Source organism: Protobothrops mucrosquamatus, unplaced genomic scaffold (genome assembly GCF_001527695.2).
Source record: "Protobothrops mucrosquamatus isolate PMUCROS unplaced genomic scaffold, P.Mucros_1.0 scaffold1165, whole genome shotgun sequence".
Classification (NCBI taxonomy): Eukaryota; Metazoa; Chordata; class Lepidosauria; order Squamata; family Viperidae; genus Protobothrops; species Protobothrops mucrosquamatus.
In genome coordinates, this window is record NW_015387380.1 from 216,066 (window position 1) to 238,409 (window position 22,344).

General features: G+C 37.5%; 1 protein-coding gene across 1 annotated transcript in view; it reads right to left on the reverse strand.

Moving 5' to 3' along the window:
- Positions 1-1,181: 1,181 nt before the first annotated feature.
- Positions 1,182-22,344, reverse strand: part of LOC107291684 (cytochrome P450 2K1-like) — a 34,866-nt gene continuing 13,703 nt past the window's right edge. The window contains exons 2-9 of the mRNA XM_015820705.2: positions 12,160-12,322; positions 10,878-11,027; positions 8,709-8,869; positions 8,254-8,427; positions 5,657-5,801; positions 4,743-4,927; positions 1,555-1,696; positions 1,182-1,366 (exon numbers count right to left, since the gene is read on the reverse strand). Of these exons, the coding sequence (XP_015676191.2) occupies positions 1,182-1,366; positions 1,555-1,696; positions 4,743-4,927; positions 5,657-5,801; positions 8,254-8,427; positions 8,709-8,869; positions 10,878-11,027; positions 12,160-12,322 (1,305 nt within the window). The remainder of the gene's footprint in view (positions 1,367-1,554; positions 1,697-4,742; positions 4,928-5,656; positions 5,802-8,253; positions 8,428-8,708; positions 8,870-10,877; positions 11,028-12,159; positions 12,323-22,344) is intronic.

Below are 22,344 nucleotides of genomic sequence, written 5' to 3' on the forward strand. Positions count from 1 at the left end.
AAATATATACATTTACAATTAGGACTACTGTGAAAAAAATGAGACTGCTTTTAAAAAAGTAATTAAAAATATTCAGAGCAAAAAAGACAAACATTTCTAAACAGAAACAGAAAGGGGAAAAAATAATAAAAACCAAAAGAAACAACCGGCCCCCAAAGAAAAATTTAGTAACGATGCAAAGCATTTTGCTTTTCATGATTTCTTAATATTTTTCTCTGTCAGAACCTACTTTTTATATGTTTATAGATCATTGCTATTCAGCTCTTAGACAACACATGAAACCTAAACAATAGAGAGCCAGTTTGGTCTACTGGTTAAGACATCAGGCTAGAAAACAGGAGATTGAGAATTCAAGTCCTACTTTAGCAATGACATTCATCTGGTTGACTTTAGGCTAATCACCAGGAGACTGTGAATTGTAGTCCTGCCTTATGCATGAAAACCAGCTGGGGTGACTTTGGGCCAGTCTCTCTTCTTAGCCCAAAGAGCTTTGGGGGAAAAAATGTAGGAAAGTGTGTTGGGTATGTTCACTGCTTTAAGTTACGTGTAAAAGTAATAAAGGCAGAATACAAATTAATAATAATAATAATAATAATAATAATAATAATAATAATAATAATAATAATAATATAATATAATATAATATAATATAATATAATATAATATAATATAATATAATATAATATAATATAATTAATATAATATAATATAATATAATATAATATAATATAATATAATATAATATAATATAATATAATATAATATAATATAATATAATAATATAATATAATATAATATAATATAATATAATATAATAATATAATATAATATAATATAATATAATATAATATAATATAATATAATATAATATAATAAATATAATATAATATAATATAATATAATATAATATAATATAATATAATATAATATAATATAATATAATATAATATAATATAATATAATATAATATAATATAATATAATATAATATAATATAATTAATACAATACAATACCATACCATACCATACCATACCATACCATACCATACCATACCATACCATACCATATCATATCATATATATAATATGGAATCAGATTGTCAGAGTTTACCTGTCTGTCAAAGTAAAGCCATTTAAAGGTTGGGAAAAACAGCTTGTTACAACTTTTTTTTTTTGCCAGATCAAGATAACACAGTACAGGTCTTGTAAGGCATGGGAGGGGTGGTAAGTCCAAGAGCAGGAGTCAGATCCAGGTCATCTTTAGATGTTCCTGGGGGTGGCTGGAAGGTAAATCTCTGAAGGAAGCTGGTAAAGAAGAGGAAGAGCTCCATTTTGGCAAGGTTCTCACCAGCACATATTCTTTGACCTGGAAGAAAGCATATGTGGCAAAAAAGGTGGGGTTATTGGGTTCTTAAACTATTTTATATGGCTTTTCATAGTTGAGTTGCCTCAAAGGAATAATTATAATCTTAAATAAATAATGAACCTTCCTAACTATCCTGCTGACTGAAACTCTTTCAAGAATAGTTTTTCATGTATACAGAGTGATGTTACCTGCAGAAAAAGGCATGAATGCATCTTTTTTCACAAATTTTCCTTCAGAGTCAAGAAAATGCTCAGGATAGAATTCATGAGGTTTCTCCCACTGAGATTCATCATGGAGCACAGAAGTCAGCAATGGAGCAATGTGCACGCCCTAAACAAAATACAAGAAGAGTGTTTTCCATTTAACACATTATTGTAGAAATTATTATAATGAAATTTTATGCCATTGTTTTAAAGGTAAATCAGTTGAAAATCTTAGTATAGTTTGAAATAACAATAAAATCTTGTATAAGACATTTATCTTAATAACCAAAATTCTACCCAATAGCGACAGTTTAATTTGTCCGACCTTGCCAAGTCCTTTTTAACCTCATTCCATGTTTTAAAATAGTTTTTCTGAAATAATATGCAATTCGTATTGGTCAGTGTGACCCCTAAATATTTAACCCTTTTCTCTATTTTTTCATCCTTTGGTCTTATATTTTAGTCAACATCTTTCTGTTCTGTTGATTAATTTTAAAGCCAGCTAATATGCCCAAATGTTTCAGTTTCTTCATTATATGTTCTACACCAATCTGGGGTTCCTGTAGTATCAAAACTAGTAAAATGTGCTTTCTGGGATATATAAATAGACTTAATCCCTCTAGGAGAATTATTCCCAAAGGCCATTATCTTCCACAATGCTGAACGTAAAATCCCAGTTCAAATTATGAAAGGCTTTCTCAGCATCCAAAAAGATTAGTGCTACTTGTTTCTCATTTGGTATTAGACATACTCCATTATATTGAAAACAGTTCTCATATTGTTCCTTAATTGTCCTCTAGGTAGAAATCCACATTTATCATCATGAGTAAAATACTGTAAGATCTGAAGTTAAATCTTGTTCTTCCTTTGGTAATAAGGCAAATCCATCAAATTATTTAATGGCAATAAAAGTTGATCTTCAGAACATAAATTGTGATATAAACATGACAGTCCATCTGGCTCTGGTGTCTTGCCTTTTTAAATTTTCTTTATAACTTCCAATATTTTGAAGGTTATTATGGGACTGTTCATTATTTATTTCTGAGTTTATGTGAGTTTTTGTAAATCCTGTAAATCAGGTATTCATCAATATTTTCCAATAGCTCTTCTTGCCTTTCATGTAAGTGTAAATAAAACCATGAAAGGATTTCTTTATACTAACATTATCTATCAATGTTGTATTGTCATCCTGAATCCTTAATATAGTTTTCTTTTCTTGCTGCTTTCTCAATTTATAAGCCAACAATTTCCTGACTTTTTAGGAAAGTCAAAAATTTTCTGCTTTACATATTTTAATTTAGTTTCTATTTCTCTCATAGTTAACATAGATGGTTGTTATAAAAACTTAATTTGATATAAAATAGTGGAGTCTGTTGGGACTTTCTATTACTCATCCTTTTTTAAAAAATTCTTCGAATCTACTGTGCATTTTTTGTGTGTGAATTATAGTGAACAAAATACCCTCAGCTATAGCCTTGCTGGTGTCATAGGTGTTACCTCCGTATTTTTTATCCAAATTATTATCAAAAACCTCATTTAGTTTTTTTTACAGTACTCCACAATCCATTCTTTTTTAAATATTGCTTCAAACAATCTCCATCTAAAACTGCAATGATTATACGCAAGATATTAGATTGTGCTGAGATGAACAAACTTACCTTAGAAATGAAGGACAAAGAAGTTACAGAATTTTATGAGATATGGGACATGTATTATAATTGGTTAGAATTGAGGAATAAAAAAGTATGAGAAGTAATGTAAATAAATGTAAATAACTGTAAGAGATATAGGACATAGTACTGTTAAGAAAAAAGAAAAAATATACTTTGTATTTTGTTGTTTGTAAAGAGAAAAAGGAAAAATTAAAATTATTTTTTTTTAAAGAAATTGGTTTTATTTTAACTGTTCACTGTTGCAGTTAGAAAAGGTCTTTGGTTAAATGTCCACCTAATCTATCTTATCGGCCCTTTGAAATCTATATTACATCAAATCTTGAAAAGGATTTATGTCTTTTTGAAAAAAAGTGTATCCTCTTGAATTTCCATTCTTTTGACTGCAACAGTCTATAGTGCAGGGGTAGTCAACCTTGGCTCTTTTATGACTCGTGGACTTCAACTCCCAGAATTCCTGAGCCAGCTAAGCTGGCTCAAGAATTCTGGGAATTGAAGTCCACGAGTCATAAAAAAGCCAAAATTGACTACCCCTGCAGTGCCAAATTCTCCCATGAATTTTTTTTTAAAAAAAGATAATTTGCCCTGATTAGGTTTAATGCTTTGACAGAGTCCCAAAGGTGCTTTCTTTCGAAAGGCAACTGGACTTTCTTGTTTTGCTAGAAGACATTTTACTTCTCATCCAACAAGCTTCTTCAGTTTTGACTGAATGATGGAGAATGGAAAGAGGCTCAATGACTCTTACAAAGAGAGCTAACAACCACACGACTGCAAGGAAAATAAATCCTTTATGGTTGAAACTTTTTTACAGAAGAGAAATGGCAGTTACACATAATCACTATGTGTAATAGTATAGTATAGTATTAAGTATAATAAATGTATTTAAATACACTATAGTATTATATACTTAAATATACTATGGTATTTATAATATAATAAATACTGTGCATGGAGAAATATACTGGTTCAAAAAAGTTTAAGGAAAAAACAAGCAATAGATTATTAGTTACATTCAGCGTTCAACAGGGCTTAAAGCTGCATTTTACATACAGGAAATCCTTGACTTACAACCAGTCAGTTAGCAGCTGGTTGAGCTTACAACAGACCCTGAAAAACAGTTCAGATTCAAAGCCTCAATGTCCTGCCCCCCCCCATTATTGTCACATACCCATATTTTGGGTACTTGGCAACCAGCCCACATATGACTGCAAAAATTTTATATTTTTGCTAGAAACCAGCATTTACTTCCAGTTTCTGGTCAAAAATGTGCTATAGTGAATACTGGGTTCACTTAATGACTATGGCATTCACTTTATGACCACAATGTTTGCTTAATGACTGCCACAAAAAAGGTCATATAATTAGGTGTGGTCACATGGTGATGTGCTTTACGTCCATCATGACTTATGATTAAAACTGTGGGCTCAATTATGGTCATAAATTGTTTATACTGTACAAAGGAAGATTGGAACATTAACAATGGGATTATTTCACAGCAATCACCTTGGGAATGAAGAAACCTTTGAAAGTTATGTCCTTGGTGGTTGCATGGGGCAAATTGGTTGGAACAATATCAGCAAATCTTTGAACTTCATGAATTACTGCATTGGTGTAAGGCATTTTGACTCGGTCTTCTGTCCTTGGCTCACGAACCCCAATCTCTTTTGCAATTTCTTCTTGGACTTTCCCTGGGAGAATAGAATCACATCAAGACGATTCCATAATTTGAATTTTGTTTCAAATGGGAATTTATGCAAAAATTCTAAAGTACATTTATAGTACAGATCTGAAGATAATAATTTATGATATACAGTATGCTTGTAAATTTTATTTATGTACTTTCCCCCCTTTTATTCACTATATAACTTATTCTATGATTATGTCCATGCAAAAAATGTTGATTAATCACTGATTATTTATAGTTTAAGTCAGGGCTTTTTTTCTCATAGAACGCTCAGAACGGAGTTCCGGCACCTTTTTTGGATGGAACCTTGTAGGGTAGGCAAAGCGGGTTGTGTGTGAGTTCCGGCACCTTTTTTTTTTTTTAAGAAAAAAAGCACTGGTTTAAGTTATAGGAAGTATGAAATGATTAGTGAGATAGAAGAAATCAGTTAAGGGAGGATTGTGCTTGGAATGTATCATTCTTAGCAGAAAACTGTTTTCAGTCTTAGCTCATATTCAGCAGTAATGGGAGGTGATATGTGCATAATGCTGGTGCAGCTTTCAGAAATCTCTGAAAATACACGTGTGAACCCTTCATATGGCAACATCTTATATTCACTCTCACATCACATTAATTCCTTCAAATATAAATAGGTAGGGCAACTTATTCTTGCTTCCTATTCTCCCACCTGCTTATTATTTGTCAAGTAATTATATATTTTTTATTGAAATCCAGTCAAATAAAAACTGCTTACTCTGAACTTCTGGATACTTCATCATTAGGAGTATGGCCCAACACAAAGTGATTGAAGTTGTATCCATGCCAGCAATAAATAGATTATCCACAAGAGCTATAAGGTTATCATTATGGAAATAGCTATTTGTTGACTTCTTATTCTCCTGAGGAGTATAAAGAAACGGTATCAAGGAAATTCAATGTATTTCTATAATCTACATACATGAACAGATGTTCCAGTGGCTTCTAAATTTCCATTGTCAGGAGATTGTCAGAGTTGTAGTTCACAAAAACTGGAGGACAGTGTGTTGCTTATCTGCAACAAATCTTAGCCTTTCCCCCCACTATTGATAATAATCCTATCAAATAATATGTTTATAGTGATTATGAACATGATTAAATCTAAACTCTAGATTTTTGCTTATATAAACAAACTAAAGCAGAATATAGGCATCCTGAATATGTCACACATGTACCTCCTACACTACGCTCCTTCCCAAGCCTCGACTCCCCCTCTCTTGCACCCTTGTGCAGCCCCATGTGCTCCTGAGCATCTTCCCCAAATCATGCCATGCTTTCCCCACAATCCCATGCACATCCTCAGTCTCTCTCCATCTGACAGCAATCATCCCAAGCCATTCTGTGCTTGCAGTGTTCTGCTCCAGCCACCTGTGTACCCCTGCATGTCATCCCATATCTGGTGGCAGATACCTGTCACCTTTTCAGCTGCTTGGAAACCTCCTGGGATGTGCAACTTCCTGCATCTTCTACCCTGACTTTGGCTGTAGGAAGCCATAGGAAGTTTTGAGGAAGTCCTCGCCTAACAACCACTTCAATTCAATTAAAAATGGCAATTGGAACTGCAGGGATATCCATTACCTAGCAATTAGGTTGTGCTTCACAACCATCGCCGAGCAACAGAAATTACAGTCTGAATTGCTGTCATAATTCAAGGACTATCTGTATTGGGTTGCATAAATAGTAGAGTGGCTGGCAAAATAGACTTTAAATTAGAGATTGTAGTTTGAGCTCCTACATGCAGCAAAACTGACCTTTGGTTGTGTTTGTGGCATGCTGACTAAAATGTGCCCAAAGTGGCTGGTTTTGTGCTCTATGATTAGCAGGGAACCTTGAAACTTGTATCCTGCCACAAAGAATTATGTCAAGGCCTTGACTGACAAAATATCCTGATGGATACTAGGGTTTATGAGCCCATCTCTTTATGGCCAGGGCTAAAGAAGACGGTGACTTGTGATAGTGAGAAACATATGGTAAAGACCATGAATTATTGAATGAATTGAAATAAAAAAAAATTAAAATGTTTCCTGTTTTGGAATTTAAGAGAAAATGGAAAAGGAAATTGATGTAAATGAAGATAGCTTGATCTTGTAGATTAGCATTTATCAATATATGCAGGGAAATTAAAATTAGGATTAATTACCACAGAAAGGGCAGAAATATATGTCAGAATACATGAACTCTTTCGCTGGGCCTATGTATGGAAATGCTTATGCTGAGTGACTGTTACACGTTATGTTCCAGTGAATGGTGACAATGGAACAACCAGGAATGAGTTTGGAGAAAAATTGTGATTAACTTCCCCCACCTTTCTCTGCCAGTTCTTCTCAATAAATGACAGGTCAATGCTTTCTTTCATGAAGAGTGATTTTTATTTTAACTAACATGAAGAAGAAAGACTTCAGGTTTCAGAGCTCACCTTCATTTTTCCATGGATTCCCTTAGATTACAGTTTCTAAAAAAGGGAGAATGGCTTTCCTCTTTTCCTGCACTGATCAGTTTTTATATCAATAGGAATAATGCTCAACACATATCCCAACCCGTATCTTAATAATTAATATCCCAATGTTTATACATAAAGATAAAAGGGTTGCTTCCCAAGGGCCCACCTAACCATCTCCCTATCGGAATTATCCCTCCATGAGAGAAGGTAGAAGTGGTTCTACAGATAATCTTCGACTTATGACCAAAATTGGTCATTAAGAAAAGTGATTGATAAGTGAGACCCCCATGCGACTGCTTTGCTCAACTGCTACAATATACCAGTGTTGCTTTTTACAGGGAAAAATTCCAGTTAGAGGTGTACAAGCATTGTAGTAGTTTTAATAGGTATGCAAGGAATAAAGACATCACAAGAACAGTGAATTGGTTGGCCAGCAAGGGTGCTGCAAGAAGACTTGCTGAGAGCCACCTATCAGGAATTCAGGAAAATGTGGAGCTGCCAAATAATGGGAAATCTCATATCCTAGTGGGGCTTACAGCCCCTCTTTAATGTTGTTTCACAAAGTTTTAAATCAGTGTTTTAATCAGCCTTGGCTGTTTAATGGTGCCCATGCTGGTGTAGGTTATTAATGTTTATTATTTTTGTTTCAATTCATACTCCCCACAGTATCTGAGAATGAGAAGATTACACGAAGTCCAAACTATACTCACATATCCATTCCTTGCTTTCACTCCTAGAAATAGTTTTCCTGGACATTTCTAAAGCAAGGATTTTCACCAGCCGCAAATCTTCTGGCACCAGCCAGAATATATTTAAAACATATGAAAGAAATAAAATCACCTATAATTCCTGGCATACTTAAAATGCTTTATTACCTCTTTCTGACGAACAAGAAATGCATCAATAAAACTCCTCTGGTTATTTTCATCCAGCTCTTTGAGATTTTCAAGGAAAGTGGCCCGTATGAAATTGTGGAATTCCTTTCGGTTCTTCATTATTTTCTTACGAGCACCCAAAAGGAATCCCAACTTGGGAAATACATTATACGCCTGAAACAGTATAGAATAATAAGAGAAGTAGCAGATTAAGAGAGCTGAATACTATGAATATATTCTCTGGTAGACATCTCAAAGCATTTTTATCCAAATAGGTTTGTTCCACATTCTACAAAATCATCATCATCATCAACCTCAACAACAACAACAACAAAATACATGAGTACTGGAGCTATGGTTAATGAAAATTTCTAATTCATTAGATCCAAATCTCATGAATTAATCTTTATAAACTGTAGGGATGAAGTTTTTCTTCATATGAAAGATTACATTACCAAAACACCAGGGGTTCCTGCAAGGTGTAAATTTTCTTTGATTAACTCCAGTAGTCTTAGAAGTGTAGCATCTTCATATTCAAATCTCTTGCCAAGTAAAAAAGAAACTATGATATTGGCAGCTGCAGCATTCAGAATTGTTGCCGGGTCAAATGGCTTTCCTAAGTCATGAGCAATAAATTAAAACAGAATTGTGAAAGAATCCCAGTAATAAGTTCACTCTTCATTACCTTAAGATTGAGGATAAGATTGTTTATACATAGCATTTATCATAGTTTGTACTCTGCATAGAAGATAGTAGAAGAATGCAGGTTTATGAGCTAAAATGTATTGACAGTAACACAGAGAATAACTCTGTAACCCATCCTTGTAAGCCGGAAGGAGTTACACATTAATATTATACTAGAGATATGCATCCTTTTGAGTGAGAAGCAGTTACATTTCTGATGACAGGTAAAAAAGAGCAGCAGCATTCTAGTCCCTATGTGGAATGTGGAATGGAAGAACAGCTAAGGACAGATCATGTTACTGGCAGCATGAAGAATAAAATGAGTAACCCCAAACTTTTAACACATAGATCTAAGGCAGTGGTTCTCAACCTTTTTAATGCCACGACCCCAACCGGTCGTAAGTCAAGGACTAAACCGGTCGTAAGTCGAGGACTAAACCGGTCGTAAGTCGAGGACTACCCAACCGGTCGTAAGTCGAGGACTTTCCCTGCCCGGGAGCACCGCGCATGCGTGGTTCCGCCTCCTGCGCCGGCTGAGGTGTAGCTGGCAAGCGGCAGAGACGGAGCAGGCCGACCACCAGCTGGCCCAGCCCAAGGGAGGTAACGCACCCGCCAGAAAAGGGGAAAAAAATGGCGGGCAAAAAAAATGGCGGACAAAAAAAATGGCGGACAGCCTTGCTTGGTGACCCCCATGAAATGGTCGATCGACCCCAAATGGGGTCCCGACCCACAGGTTGAAAACCACTGATCTAAGGCTTCAGAGCACAGTTACTCTCTCTATAGTGAAGGGCAGAGTCCCAGCTCTTCCCATCAGAGAGGAAGCGTTCTCACTTTTATCTACAGTTTGTTTCTGCTGTTATTCAAAATGAACCCATTCCTTGCAAAGTTTGAAATTGTTACAATAAGATGGTTTAAGGACCTAACTTCCCACCCATGATTGCAGAAGTGAGTTAACAGAGTCATGTAATCTAGGACAGAGAGTGTCAGACCATGAAGATAAGTTGAAATTGTCAAAAGAGCTAATATATACTAGTCTTATAAAGGATGTACATGTATTTTGTTATGTAAACTTCGATACATTTTCCAGAAGATTTTACATCCACTATTTTGTTACATTTTCTTAATGCAGATTCTACTACCTAATTCCTAAAACAGATGATGATCATGGCCAATGTATTTCCAAACACACATATGGAAATATTGCTGGAATCCAGAAAGGTTTTGTCAAGTTTAATTCATCCTGATGATTTAATATTTATTAATTGCAAACAATGAATTGTTAATGTGAAAATAAATGTAGTATTAAGGTGGAAGCTACCATAATAATTTCATTAAATACAGAGAAAGAAGTTGATAGTTTTTATTAGCCATATTCATTCCTCCTTCTTTCAAAATTTAGTATGTCTAACACGTTGGATCATAATAAGAATTTATATATCGGTGATAGTTGCATATTATGTTCCATGTATTGAAGATAATAGAATTCTGAGCCAGAATTAAGAGGAAATTACGCAATTATCTCAATATATCTTGTGGTGATAGGGAGAATGTTAAAGGACAGGAATGCCTGGGTGGGAATGAATGAGAGGGTACAGGAAATTGAATCACTTAGACAGCCAACAATTGGGTGAATGGTGTTGATTTAGTGCTTAGGTTTTTAACTTATTAATTTATTCTACTTAATTAGATAACATGAATATCACTGACCCAGAGCCTGGAGGAATAGTAAGTCCAATTCCTAACACCTTTTCATATACAGAAGTAGTGCTCATATTGGAAAAAATTTATCCTTCTATAATTTTCAATAGCTAATTTAGTGTAACAATTTGTCATAAATCACACTTCTTGGCAATTTTTCTGAAAAGGTTCCTCTAGATATTCTATACACAGATTGTTCTGAAAGATAATTGGTAAGTTTGTAGGAGGGAATACCAACTCACCTTCATAAGTCTCAAATGTTTTTGTCAAGACACTGCACTCTTCACTTATTTTGTCTTCAATAATCCTTTTGCCCATTCCATAATCCCGTAATGCAGATATTGAAAACCGCCGCATCACTCTCCAGTTCTCACCATGAGCAAGAATAACACCTGGAGAGGTAAATAAGAGGTTAAATGGGAAATAAGTTGAAGTTGAAGATCAGTTTGAACCAGGAAAATTCCACCATTATAATGCATATGATTGAAGAGTATAAAAAAATGAAGGGTATGGAAAGCATTTATTTACTTCCAGCATAGCAAATGCAGTGTTCATGCTCTTATCAGATGGTTGCTTAAGTGTGAAGTTTAAAGTTTAAGCTGCCTATGATGAGTAAAGATTGCAGTCCAGCATGTAAAAATACCTTGGTGTCTCTTGCAAGGAGAAATAGGAGATAATCCAAATGGAGAAACACCCCCCCCCCCATTTCTTTCCTTAGACATTGGACCAGCTAATTCCAACATAGTGACTTGGCTGTGCAAATGCTCAGGTACCATAATTTGGGGCAACTAAAGAACAATGCATGCACAAAACAATGGGGTTTCCTGCACCCCAAATTTGCAAACAAGTAAAACAAACATGTTCAAGGGTTGGATTCTTACTGTTAATAGAATTATTCCTTACAGAGTTACCCTGTGGTAAGATGGGTGGCCATTAAATTTAATAAATAAAAATTGCCATATCTTTTGTTCTCTAGATGCCTCTGTTGGCACTGAGGGATTAAGTCAAGTCAATCTGTTGTGATTTCCAGAAGCTGTCCAAGTTCTCTGATGTGTACATCTCTATGAAAACTTCAGGTGCAACATTCTACATGTAATCCTTTTTTATCAACTGTAAATAGTTCTGGTGAAAAGATTGCTATAAGGCATGGTTGCTAAACAAACCAGGTGAAACACAGGGAGGGAGAGGGAGAGGGGGAGAGAGAGAGAGAGAGAGAGAGAGAGAGAGAGAGAGAGAGAGCGAGAGCTGCAAAGATCAAACATCACTGGTTGCTGTCATCTCATTTAGATAAAGTTCTCTTGTACAGCAACACCAGCATTACTCTTAGTTCATGCAAGAAATTTGGGTGTAAGTGTGTGCATTGGTTGAAAAATGTTTTTTTACTGCTGTTTACTACCATTTATTACCATTGTATTAGCAAACAGTCGCTATCCAAGTGAGTTGCTAAATGAGAACTACATGTACATAATATTGATTAGAGCTTTGCAAGGAGTGTCAACTATGATCCAGAATGAAATAACTTACCAAAACCCTTTGCATAATCCTCAAAAATGGGAACAGAGGCTCTCTCTGCAAATGCCTCTGCTTGGTTGACCAAAGCCTCTTTCACTGTCTCATAGCCAGTCAGCACCACCATTTCATGGCATCCCATTTGAAGACGGAAAACGGGACCATATACTTTTGACAACTGGAATTCAGCAGATGAAAAATGAAAGACAATTTTGACCAACAATTAGACTCACATAAGGAAAATTCTGTTACAAATCATGTCTCATAAATCCAAGGTTGAAGTGATTTTTTGCTCTTTCTTTTATGTTATAAGTTATTATACTTCTGTTTAACAAGCATGCAAATACTATTGCCCATTGGATACTCAGGTCAGAACTTGGTCAAGGTTTTGAAAATGTTAAAGAAGTTAGCTCTGCAGGAAGAACATTTTCAATAATAATATTTTCTGATATATTCATTTCTATCCCCCCCATGCAGCACTATTCTTGATTTTCCACACACAACACTGCACATTGATCTCTCAGTTGTGCAAAGCACCAACACTTCAAGAAAATGAAACAGTTTTAAGAAATGCCTAGAAAACAAAATGCGAGCAGTTATTCTCAGATCTGTCCTGTGTCTAAATCAGGACAATTTTGGTGTTTGTAATATTTCCTAAAGTGACAGGAAGGGACCGAGACCATTGCCTCCCAAAGCAGGGAAAGCCTGTCTTCCAAGCTACAAACCTGCTTTTCAAGAACTGCATTTTCATTACATTATTAATCATTCATGTTGGATTTGATGTGATATGCTATTTTCCTCAGCTGATGCAGAATCCTCTCTCCTATCTTTCATTGTCACTGAAGGTTGCCAGTGTACTGTTTTAATTCTAGAGGACAGGACACGGTTGGTAGAGGTCTTCCAATCAAAATGGTTTGGAAGAATTAGTTACTTACAACAAAAACAGGGATGCACTTAAAAATTACGTGGAGTACTTTATCAATATATTTGCTTCTGTCTTGATACCTTGTTTACTACTCATTCTCTCCCAGTAATCCTGTTTACAAATGTCTTAATTTCTGCTGTAGGAATGGGAACTTTAAACTAGCTCAAATGTTCAGCAATGAACTGAATATTATCAATGGATGAAGGATTTTTTTTAATGCAGTCTGTAATGACACCGTTTATCACATATTCTCCCATTTAGCAGTCTGAAATATGATAATAATAATAATAATAATAATAATAATAATAATAATAATAATAATAATAATAATAATAATAATAGTAAAGTTGGAAGGGACCTTGGAGGTCATCTAGTCCAACCCCCTGCTCAGGCAGATTTTAATGCAGTCTGTAATGACACCGTTTATCACATATTCTCCCATTTAGCAGTCTGAAATATGATGATGATAATAATAATAATAATAATAATAATAATAATAATAATAATAATAATAATAATAATAATAATAATAAAGTTGGAAGGGACCTTGGAGGTCATCTAGTCCAACCCCCTGCTCAGGCAGATTAATGTACATAATAGGGACAGCCTCATCTGCTTCTATATAAATGTAACAGCTTTAAATTTATTTTATAAACAATATAAAATATCAGACATTAAAAGAATCTAGTGCCAAAACCCTTGCAGTTATTTTAAAAATACTTTATAAAGACATCGGAGGTTTCCATTTTTTAAACAAATATTTCACACACTTTTGTAAAAATTTCAAAACTTTATAACAGGCCACAAATGAATTAGAGCAAATCCTTGGTGGTGATGGTGGGGGGGAAGGGACATTTCTAATCCTTTCATTTTTTGAATCTTGCAGTATTTAAGCTGGGATTAAAATCCTGTAAATAAGGTTCAATATTATGTTTTTCACTCAACTATTTTGGAAAAATTCTCTGGAGCAGGAAATATAGCAGAAGATTTTGAACAATGGCCATTTAACTAAAGAATATATCTTCTTAAAATATGTTAATCTACAAATTATTATATTAATACATATATTAGTGTAACAATATTTACATTTTACTTCCTCTACACAGTCATAGGCAATTTTAACCATCTGTTCCAGTTTGAGATAAACATAGAAAAATGTGCATTCTATTAACTTTTTTTGACTAATCTTTGCAGCATGTATAAACTAATGCAAACACCAAATCAATGTCATTTTTACAGACTTCCATAGACTCCTTAGAACCAGCAAGCAGCATACCGATCTTATTCCAGTTAACTGGATAACCTGGTAAATTGCTAAACTTTTATATCAGCATCAATACACTTTAGCAAAGAACATCCATAATTATTAATCATCAGGTTTACCTTTATCATTGTCTTATAAGGCCTCTTGAAATCCATTATGTGTAGATTTCCCAAAATGGGTAGGGTCCTGGGTCCAGGTGGAAGATTTTGGGAACTGTTACTTTGGGAATTACCCATTTTGAAAAGGAATAAAACTGTAAGAATGAATAGCAATAATAATAAAACAAATCCAATCCAAGCCATTTCCTTTCAGAAGCAGTTTTCAGTAACAATTAAAATGAAATCTGCAAACAGAAATGATACAAACATGTATTTTAAACTATTGCCCTAGGCAGAGCCCAGTGCCTATTTCTACTGAATCTTCAGTCTGCCCCTTACGCCGAATCACTTCCAACCTTGCTTTGGCTACTTCCTATCTAGGAATTGGATCTGTATTTGATTGTTTACCACACACACTGATACTTTCGTGGGTGGTGCCTATCCTTAAATGAAAACATGCAAAACAGGTTTAAACTCATTTGAACTGCACTGTAATCCCATACTTGGAACATCTTTTAATGAATACACACTGGATTACGAAATCCTCTTGCTTATTAACAATATTTCAGATTTCTTAGATGTTTTGCTACGAAGCAAAATCCCAGTATTTGAATTAGTGGCTTATGGGCATTTGCATAGTCATGGCCACTAAAGAGTGGAGATGCATTGTACATCATCATAAATGGCCCCTTTAGAGAATTAAATTCTTCAAGCAATATAACTCCTTGTGTCCACTTTATGTGTATCTTCAGTAACCTTTGGAAAATATTCTAGATGGGGTCAATTATATGGATTGGGTTTGCTTCCCTTGGATTTCTAGAGTTTTTTGAGGACTATAGAATAGAATAAAAGATACATTATTTTCATTTTAAAGCTAATCTGATTGATTGATTAAAGGTAATATTCTGTCTATCAAGAATATGTTTTAGCCATTTTACAGATAAAAACAAATGAAAAGGGAAACACTTTTGCTACTTCGCCTCCCCTCCCCGAACATAAAGAACACTTTGCAATAGTAGTTGAGATTCAAATTTTTTTGGTTGAAAGAGATTATTTTAAACTGATTTCAACAAGGACTGTTTCATGGCTGAACGTCATTAGTTATTATTGATCTATAGATGCAAATTGTGAGAGAGGTTCATCCTTGTTGGTTCTATTTTGTTTCTTAATATATTCAAATATGCTAGGCCAGAATTTTATTTATGTTTATTCATTCATTTATAATTCACTGAACTTCAAAAATACTTTCTGATTGCACTGCGTGACATTTTTTTGTGAGACTTCATTCTTATCTGCAATGAAAGTTTGAATGTAGCCAATTGATGTTAGTGACTGTTCTGCCAACTCAGACTAAAATAGTGAACTGGGAGCTGAATAGTTTAGAAAACCATCCTTTCCTGCTGAGCCCAAATGTGAAGCCTAATAGATGTGATGCAGGAAGCACTGAGGATAACACTCAATGAATGAAACATCATCAAGATTATGATACATTCAGCCAGTATTCTAACTATGCCAATATTTTTGAACTAAATGTGATTATTAATCCTATAAATTAACCAAAAGTGTAGAGTAAAGACATTTACAACTTCAATATAATCTATAATACCTTGTTCCTATCAAAATAGTTATATTTGCAAAATTGTTTATCAATAGATTGTAAAGTCCCATTACATAAGGACATAAACAATATTCTGATGGATTTGAGTCATCTAGTCCAACAGTGTCAGGTCCCTACCATTCTGGAGGGAGGGGGGGAGTACAATTGGGGGTTGAGGATGTTTCTACTTTGTTTTTCCTTTTTGCTCTTTCACTTTGATGTATCTGCATGGGAATTTGGGAGGGGGAAATGAGCTCTGAGGGCCATCTGGTTTGACTCTTTCCAGCTAACTCCTGCCTGCTAACAAGGTCACAGAGCCAGAGAACTTCGGCTCACAGTTCTCACAACAACCTCATGCCAGTGGATTGGCTCCTGATGGATGGGGCTTGGACAATGGGAAATTTAACATTTCATGTGGGAACTTCAGAGTCCACCTGACTTCTCTACAATCACTTTCTCTCAGTAAAAGATCCTTCTGAAATAACGCTTGTTTCAAGAGTCATGCTTTCCTGATGGGATAGCTGATGCAGGACCTTACATTAGGCAGAATTCAAAGTGGTCAATTCAAAGAGGCACCTGCCCTACCATGGGGACTGTGCAAACGATGTCTAACTACAGCAGTGACCAGGAAGAGGCTGAATGCTGGGGAGAATCCTCTGCTAAGGCATACCCCAGCACAAGCTCCAACAGATGGATGGAGGAAGCTTCTAGCCTAGAGACTCATCAAAGCCGAGATGGTCCATTGGTGTGGGGAAGAGAGATGACTGGGAGGGGAGAACCAAAGGAGTCACCTTCATCTGAAGCAGCCCTCAGCATGGATGGAGAGAGGAACTGGAGGCGATGGATGAGGATGAGGAGCAAGGGGAAGTGATATGCAGGTTCTGAGGTTTTGCTTGATAAAGAAATACAGGAAACCAGAAGTTGCCTTCAAGCTTTACGTTTTTATTCAGCTGAATAGAGACGGACTCCTCTAAATAAGAGAAGCCCCGAATGACAAGAAATCCTTGTATTTATTCTTTCTAATTACATAAACAACACATCCAGCAAAGCTGACACACGTAAGATAAAGATTTCATCCCATAAGTCTGGCACACTGTAGATAAGAAGGGAGAAAGCACCCTTTTGGTGTTTCCCTAAAGATATCATATGTTCTCAGGTGGGTTAGGACATTGGGTGTTGTCCTTGCTGTCCTTTCATGACCCTGCATCCAGGACTCTGCAAGTGGCCACCCTATGGAACGAACTACCCCCAGAGATCCGGGTGATTCCGGATCTCCCCTCCTTCCGCCGCGCCCTCAAGACATGGCTGTTTAAGCTAGCAGGACTGGCCTAAGGGTTATCTTAATTTGGTTTTAAAATAATTTTAACAAGAAAAGGCCAATAATTAATATTCTATTTTAATTACATTTTAAATTTAGTATTTTGTATCATGTACTTGTTTTAAATGGCTGTAAGCCGCCCTGAGTCCGTTGGGAGAAGGGCGGGGTAGAAATTTGAATAATAATAATAAATAATAATAATAATTCACAATTGATACTGTCCCCTAATTCCTGGTCTTCAGAAGAAGCAGACCACACTGACTTCCTCACGAATCAAGCAATGAGCTTCATGATGGAGGTATTCCAAAATATGAAGGCAAGAGAAGTCCTTGCTCAAATGGTGGAGGACAATGGCTGACATGAATGATTGGCAAGTGAGGAGGGGAAGCCATCATCCCTGAGTGCAATCTCAGGCACAGCTGAAGCCTTGGAGGGGGCAGCAGCCACCAATGTGGGATCCCCCAAGGGCTCTCTGGAGGAGTGAATGCCCTGAGAACTGGCAATGGTGGAGCCTACAAACATGAACACAAAGCACCCCCCCAGCATAAAATTCGACAGAGACCCTCAGCAGCTCGGAGTTTTCAGGGCCCACATCCCCAGTTACATGCAGGGGTATGACCGAGAGATCCCCACTGAGAGAGCCAGGGTCAGTGTCGTCATCCTGGTACTGGAAGGGACGGCAGTTAGCTGGGTGGTAACCCTTCACAACGCAAACACCCCCAAGCTACAAAACTTCAATCAATTCATGACAGCTCTGAGATGGCAATTTGAAGACTGTGTTGCTAACTGCAAAGTCCAAGATCACATCAAAATGATGATGGCCAGTAGCTGAGTACACCAAGGAGTCCCAGGACCTGGCTTGCCCCTTGACTGACTGGTGGACATCCTGATGAGCTATTTCAAGGACAGCCTAAATGATGATCTATACAACACTTACATCATGAGGGGAGCCTCTGCACTTCTTGATGACTGGTGCGTACTAGCTGAGAGAGCTAAAAATCAACCAAGCCTGGAACAAGTACCACTCCAGAAAATTCTGGAAGAGATCATCCCCCCAGAGAGGAAATGAGAGGCAACCAGATCCCAAAGCCAGCTGGCACGTTCCACCGCCTGTTTCAAGTGTGGGAAGCAGTCAAATGCAGGGCAAAGGCCCCAGTGAAGAATGGAGAACACACTCCAAGTGGGAAACCCATTAAGTTATAGCTTCGTGTGAAGGATGCAGCCCAGAGGAGCACCGAGGACATGGAGTTCAACCCCTTGCCCAAATGAAGGGAGGGAACCCTGACCCCATGGAGGAAGACCAAGGGTTCTCAGACACCAACTACAAGGAGGATCCCTTGGTAACTGGGTGATCATGCCAGTGCCTATTCCCATAGAACTGTACCTCCCTGGAACTGGGCAAGAAGTCTTCCTAAAAAACTAGGGGTGTACCACGTGTGTACCAGGTGTCTAGCCCAGCCCTAGTAGAGAAGCTAGGAATCCTCCTGAGAAGGCTAATTAGATGGGTCAGTTGCAGGAGGCATCCCAGCCACTTTCACCAGGGATGACAATGGGAGCTCATTCAGAGACTATAAGCTTCATAGCAGCACCAGGAATGGAGAGGCCCCTAGTCCTGGGGTTAGCTATGGGTGGACTGGAGGAAAGGGCTGTTAAAATTCCCAGTGAGAGCGAAAAGCCTGCAGTAAACTTAATGTTGCGCCGCTCCCCGAAGGGCCCCTGGTAAGAAGCAGCTGCAGCTGTGAGGGGAAAGCAAATACTAAGCATACTGAAAGAAAACCAGGACCTAAAAGATGTATTTAGGAAAGCGTGGGCCAGACGAACTCCTTCCTATTGACCCACCAACTGTGCTATCAGGATTGTCCCAGGGGCCACGTTTTTTCCACCAAACTGGTATTAAGACATCTGGATCCCAAAAAACCTTTTGTTACCCAGGCTGACGCCAGCAACATTGCAGTGGGGGCAGTGCTACTGCAAGAGAACGAGGAGGGGAAATTACAACCATGCAGATACACATCAAGAAAGCTGACTGAAACTGAACAACAATGAGCAGTATAGGAGAAAGAGGCTTATGCAGTCAAGTGGGTTTTTCTCACCTGGAGGTATTTTCTAGAGGGAAATAAAATCCCATTCCAGGTCTGGACTGATCACAAAAAGCTGGAAGGTTTGATAATCCTCAAAAGTTGTCCCCTAAACAAGCACGATGGACTCAATACTTCCAACATTTCAACTTCACCTTACGCTACCTACTGGGGGTAGGGGACGAGAAATTCTTGGCAGATGCTCAAGGATGCCACAGTACAACCGCATCAAAGCAGAAGTAATCAAACCCTTCTTACCCTCAAATCAGCTAGCAGCCCAGGTGACCACAAGAGTGCAGCAGAAAAAAAAGCCACTCATGGACAATGCTACTGCAACAGCTTTATAAAAAGCCCTGGAAGGAGATGAGTGGTTTGGCAGCCACAAAAATGTCTGCTCCAAGCAGGATGGGCTAGCCTGGCTAGGTGGGAAGCTATATGTACCTGCCAACCAGAGGCTAAAAACCATGCAAACCTGCCATGACTCAAAGTTGGGGGGGGCACTTTGAGTTCATAAAAACCTTGCACCTCCTCAAGAGACAGTTGTGGTGGCCATGACTCAAAAAGGACATTGAGAGTTATGTCTCCAGCTCTCCTATATGTGTGACCGCAAAACGAAGACAAGGGAAAACACCAAGGCTGCTTCAAATGGTAGCTAAGCCATCAGCCCTGGAGAGAGATCTCCATGGACTTTATTGTGGAGCTTCTTGAAAGTGAGAGAAATACAGGTGCACTTTATCCCCTGCCAGAAGATCCCAATGGCCAATGGGATGGCAAAAATGTTCCTGCACTATATCTACCATCTACATGGAGTGCCTCAATGCATCCTCTCTGATAGGAGGGTCCAATTCACTTTCAAGTTCTGGAAAGCTTTTCTAGGGACCAGCCAAGGACTTAGTTCTAATCACTATCTGCAAACGAATGGGGGGACAGAATGAATGAACCCAGTTCTGGTGCAGTACCTGTTTTGCTTCATTAATACCAGCATTAGGAGGAGCTAAGTCCCTGGGAGGAGCCTATTATTTACAAGAATTCCCGCCAAAACTTTGTGGTGAATTGCACCCCCTGTTCAAGATAATGGGCTTCAGGATCCCTTGTAGTTGATAGTTGTGTTGCACAAACATCTTGGCTAGGACCCGGGCTGAAGGAATCTTCAGACACACCATAAAGTGTGCTTGCTTTGGAAACAAGTTGTTGACAGTTCAAATTACTGTACTCCCAGCACTCTCAGGCAACTCCATCACAAAGTCCATGGATATCTCTTCCCACGGCCTAGCTGGGTTGGCTACCGACTGTAGCAAGCCTGGAGGCTTCCCAGGTAGGCACTTCATGGAATTGCACTTGGGGCAACTAGCCACATAGGCTTCTATGTCCTTTTTACCAAATGAAGGGTTTTCACGAATCCAAAATGCCCTGCGGGTTTGGCATCATGGCTCCTCTGCAAGAACAAGGTTCTCTGACTGGCTGGCACGTACAATTTACTCCCCTTCCATGCTAAGCCCTCATTTGACATCAGGTCATCTTTATGTCTCTGGCACCATTCATCCAACCCCAAGTCATCTTTTAACAGTTGCGTCAATGACCCTCCCGCCGATTGCAGAGAGGCTGTTCTCTGCTACCTCATAAGCACTGGTGCCATGAGTTGCCTGGATGGGATGATGGAGTTAACTACTTCCTCTTGGGCACTTCTGGTGAAAGGCATCTTTTAGGAAGTTCTTCCTCACCCCTCCCGGCAAGTAGTGAAGGGTGAAATTAAAGTGGTTAAAATACTGAGCCCATTGCACATGCTTAGGGGATAGCTTCCTTGGGGTCCTTAATGCCTCCAGGTTCTTGTGGTCCATCCACACCTGGAAGGGAAACATACTGCCTTCCAAAACTGCCTCCAGGTCAGAAGAGCCCAACGGACAGCATAAGCCTTTTTGTCCCAAATGACCAACGCCTCTCATCAGATCATCTTCCCCTTTTTGTAGAAGACCAAGCCAGGCTTTTCATGGGTTGGAGTTCTCTCCCTTTTGCTGGATTGGCGAGAGACCTCTATGACCTGTCGGGCCGACTACATCTGAAATATTTGTCACCTATGATCCAGATGAAATGCCTTACCAAAGCCCTTATAAAGGTCCTCAGAAAGAGGGATGAAGACTCTCTCTGCAAATGCATCAGCCTGGTTCACTAGAGCCTCTTTGACCATCTCATATCCAGTCATCACCACCATTTCCTGGAATCCCAGTCTGATGCGGAGAATGGGACCATATTCTTTTGACAACTGGAATTCAACAGATGAAAAAAAAGACCGTTTTGATCAATAATTAATAATTGATCATGTGCAGAATTTTGTTTAAACTATCATGCCTCACAGTTCTAAGACTGAGATCATGTTATTTTTTTTATGGCATATTATGAAGCTGTTAATTTTATGATTTTTAATTTAATTATATAGAACAAATCAAAATGATCCTTATGCAATACGAGGGTTTTGCACACCAAGTGACCATGACAAACTGATAAATGTTTCTCATAAACATTCTCATAAAGGGCTCAACTATGTAAGACTCTATATGAAGATGAAATCTATCCAAGAGATATAATTATATTCCAATATTTTGCAAAGCTGCTTTGCAGCCTTTAGTGCCAGACGTATAGTTGAATTTTAGCTATAAAAAACTCTGTCTGGTTGTTGAAAGGATCACACAGAAACTTTCCTATTGTGCCCCTTATAGTTTCTGAAGATGATCATGGAAATTCCTTAAGGAAAAAATAAATAAAATGTATTTTCATAAATGACTCTGAAAATCAGGAAAATCTGACTACTCTCCTTCCTTAAAAAGCTGTAAGAAAATCTTGTATGGAATATTGCTCCTTGAATAAATTGTTTTAATTGTTTTAAAATATAGAAATGCCTCTAAGAACATATATGAAATGATTC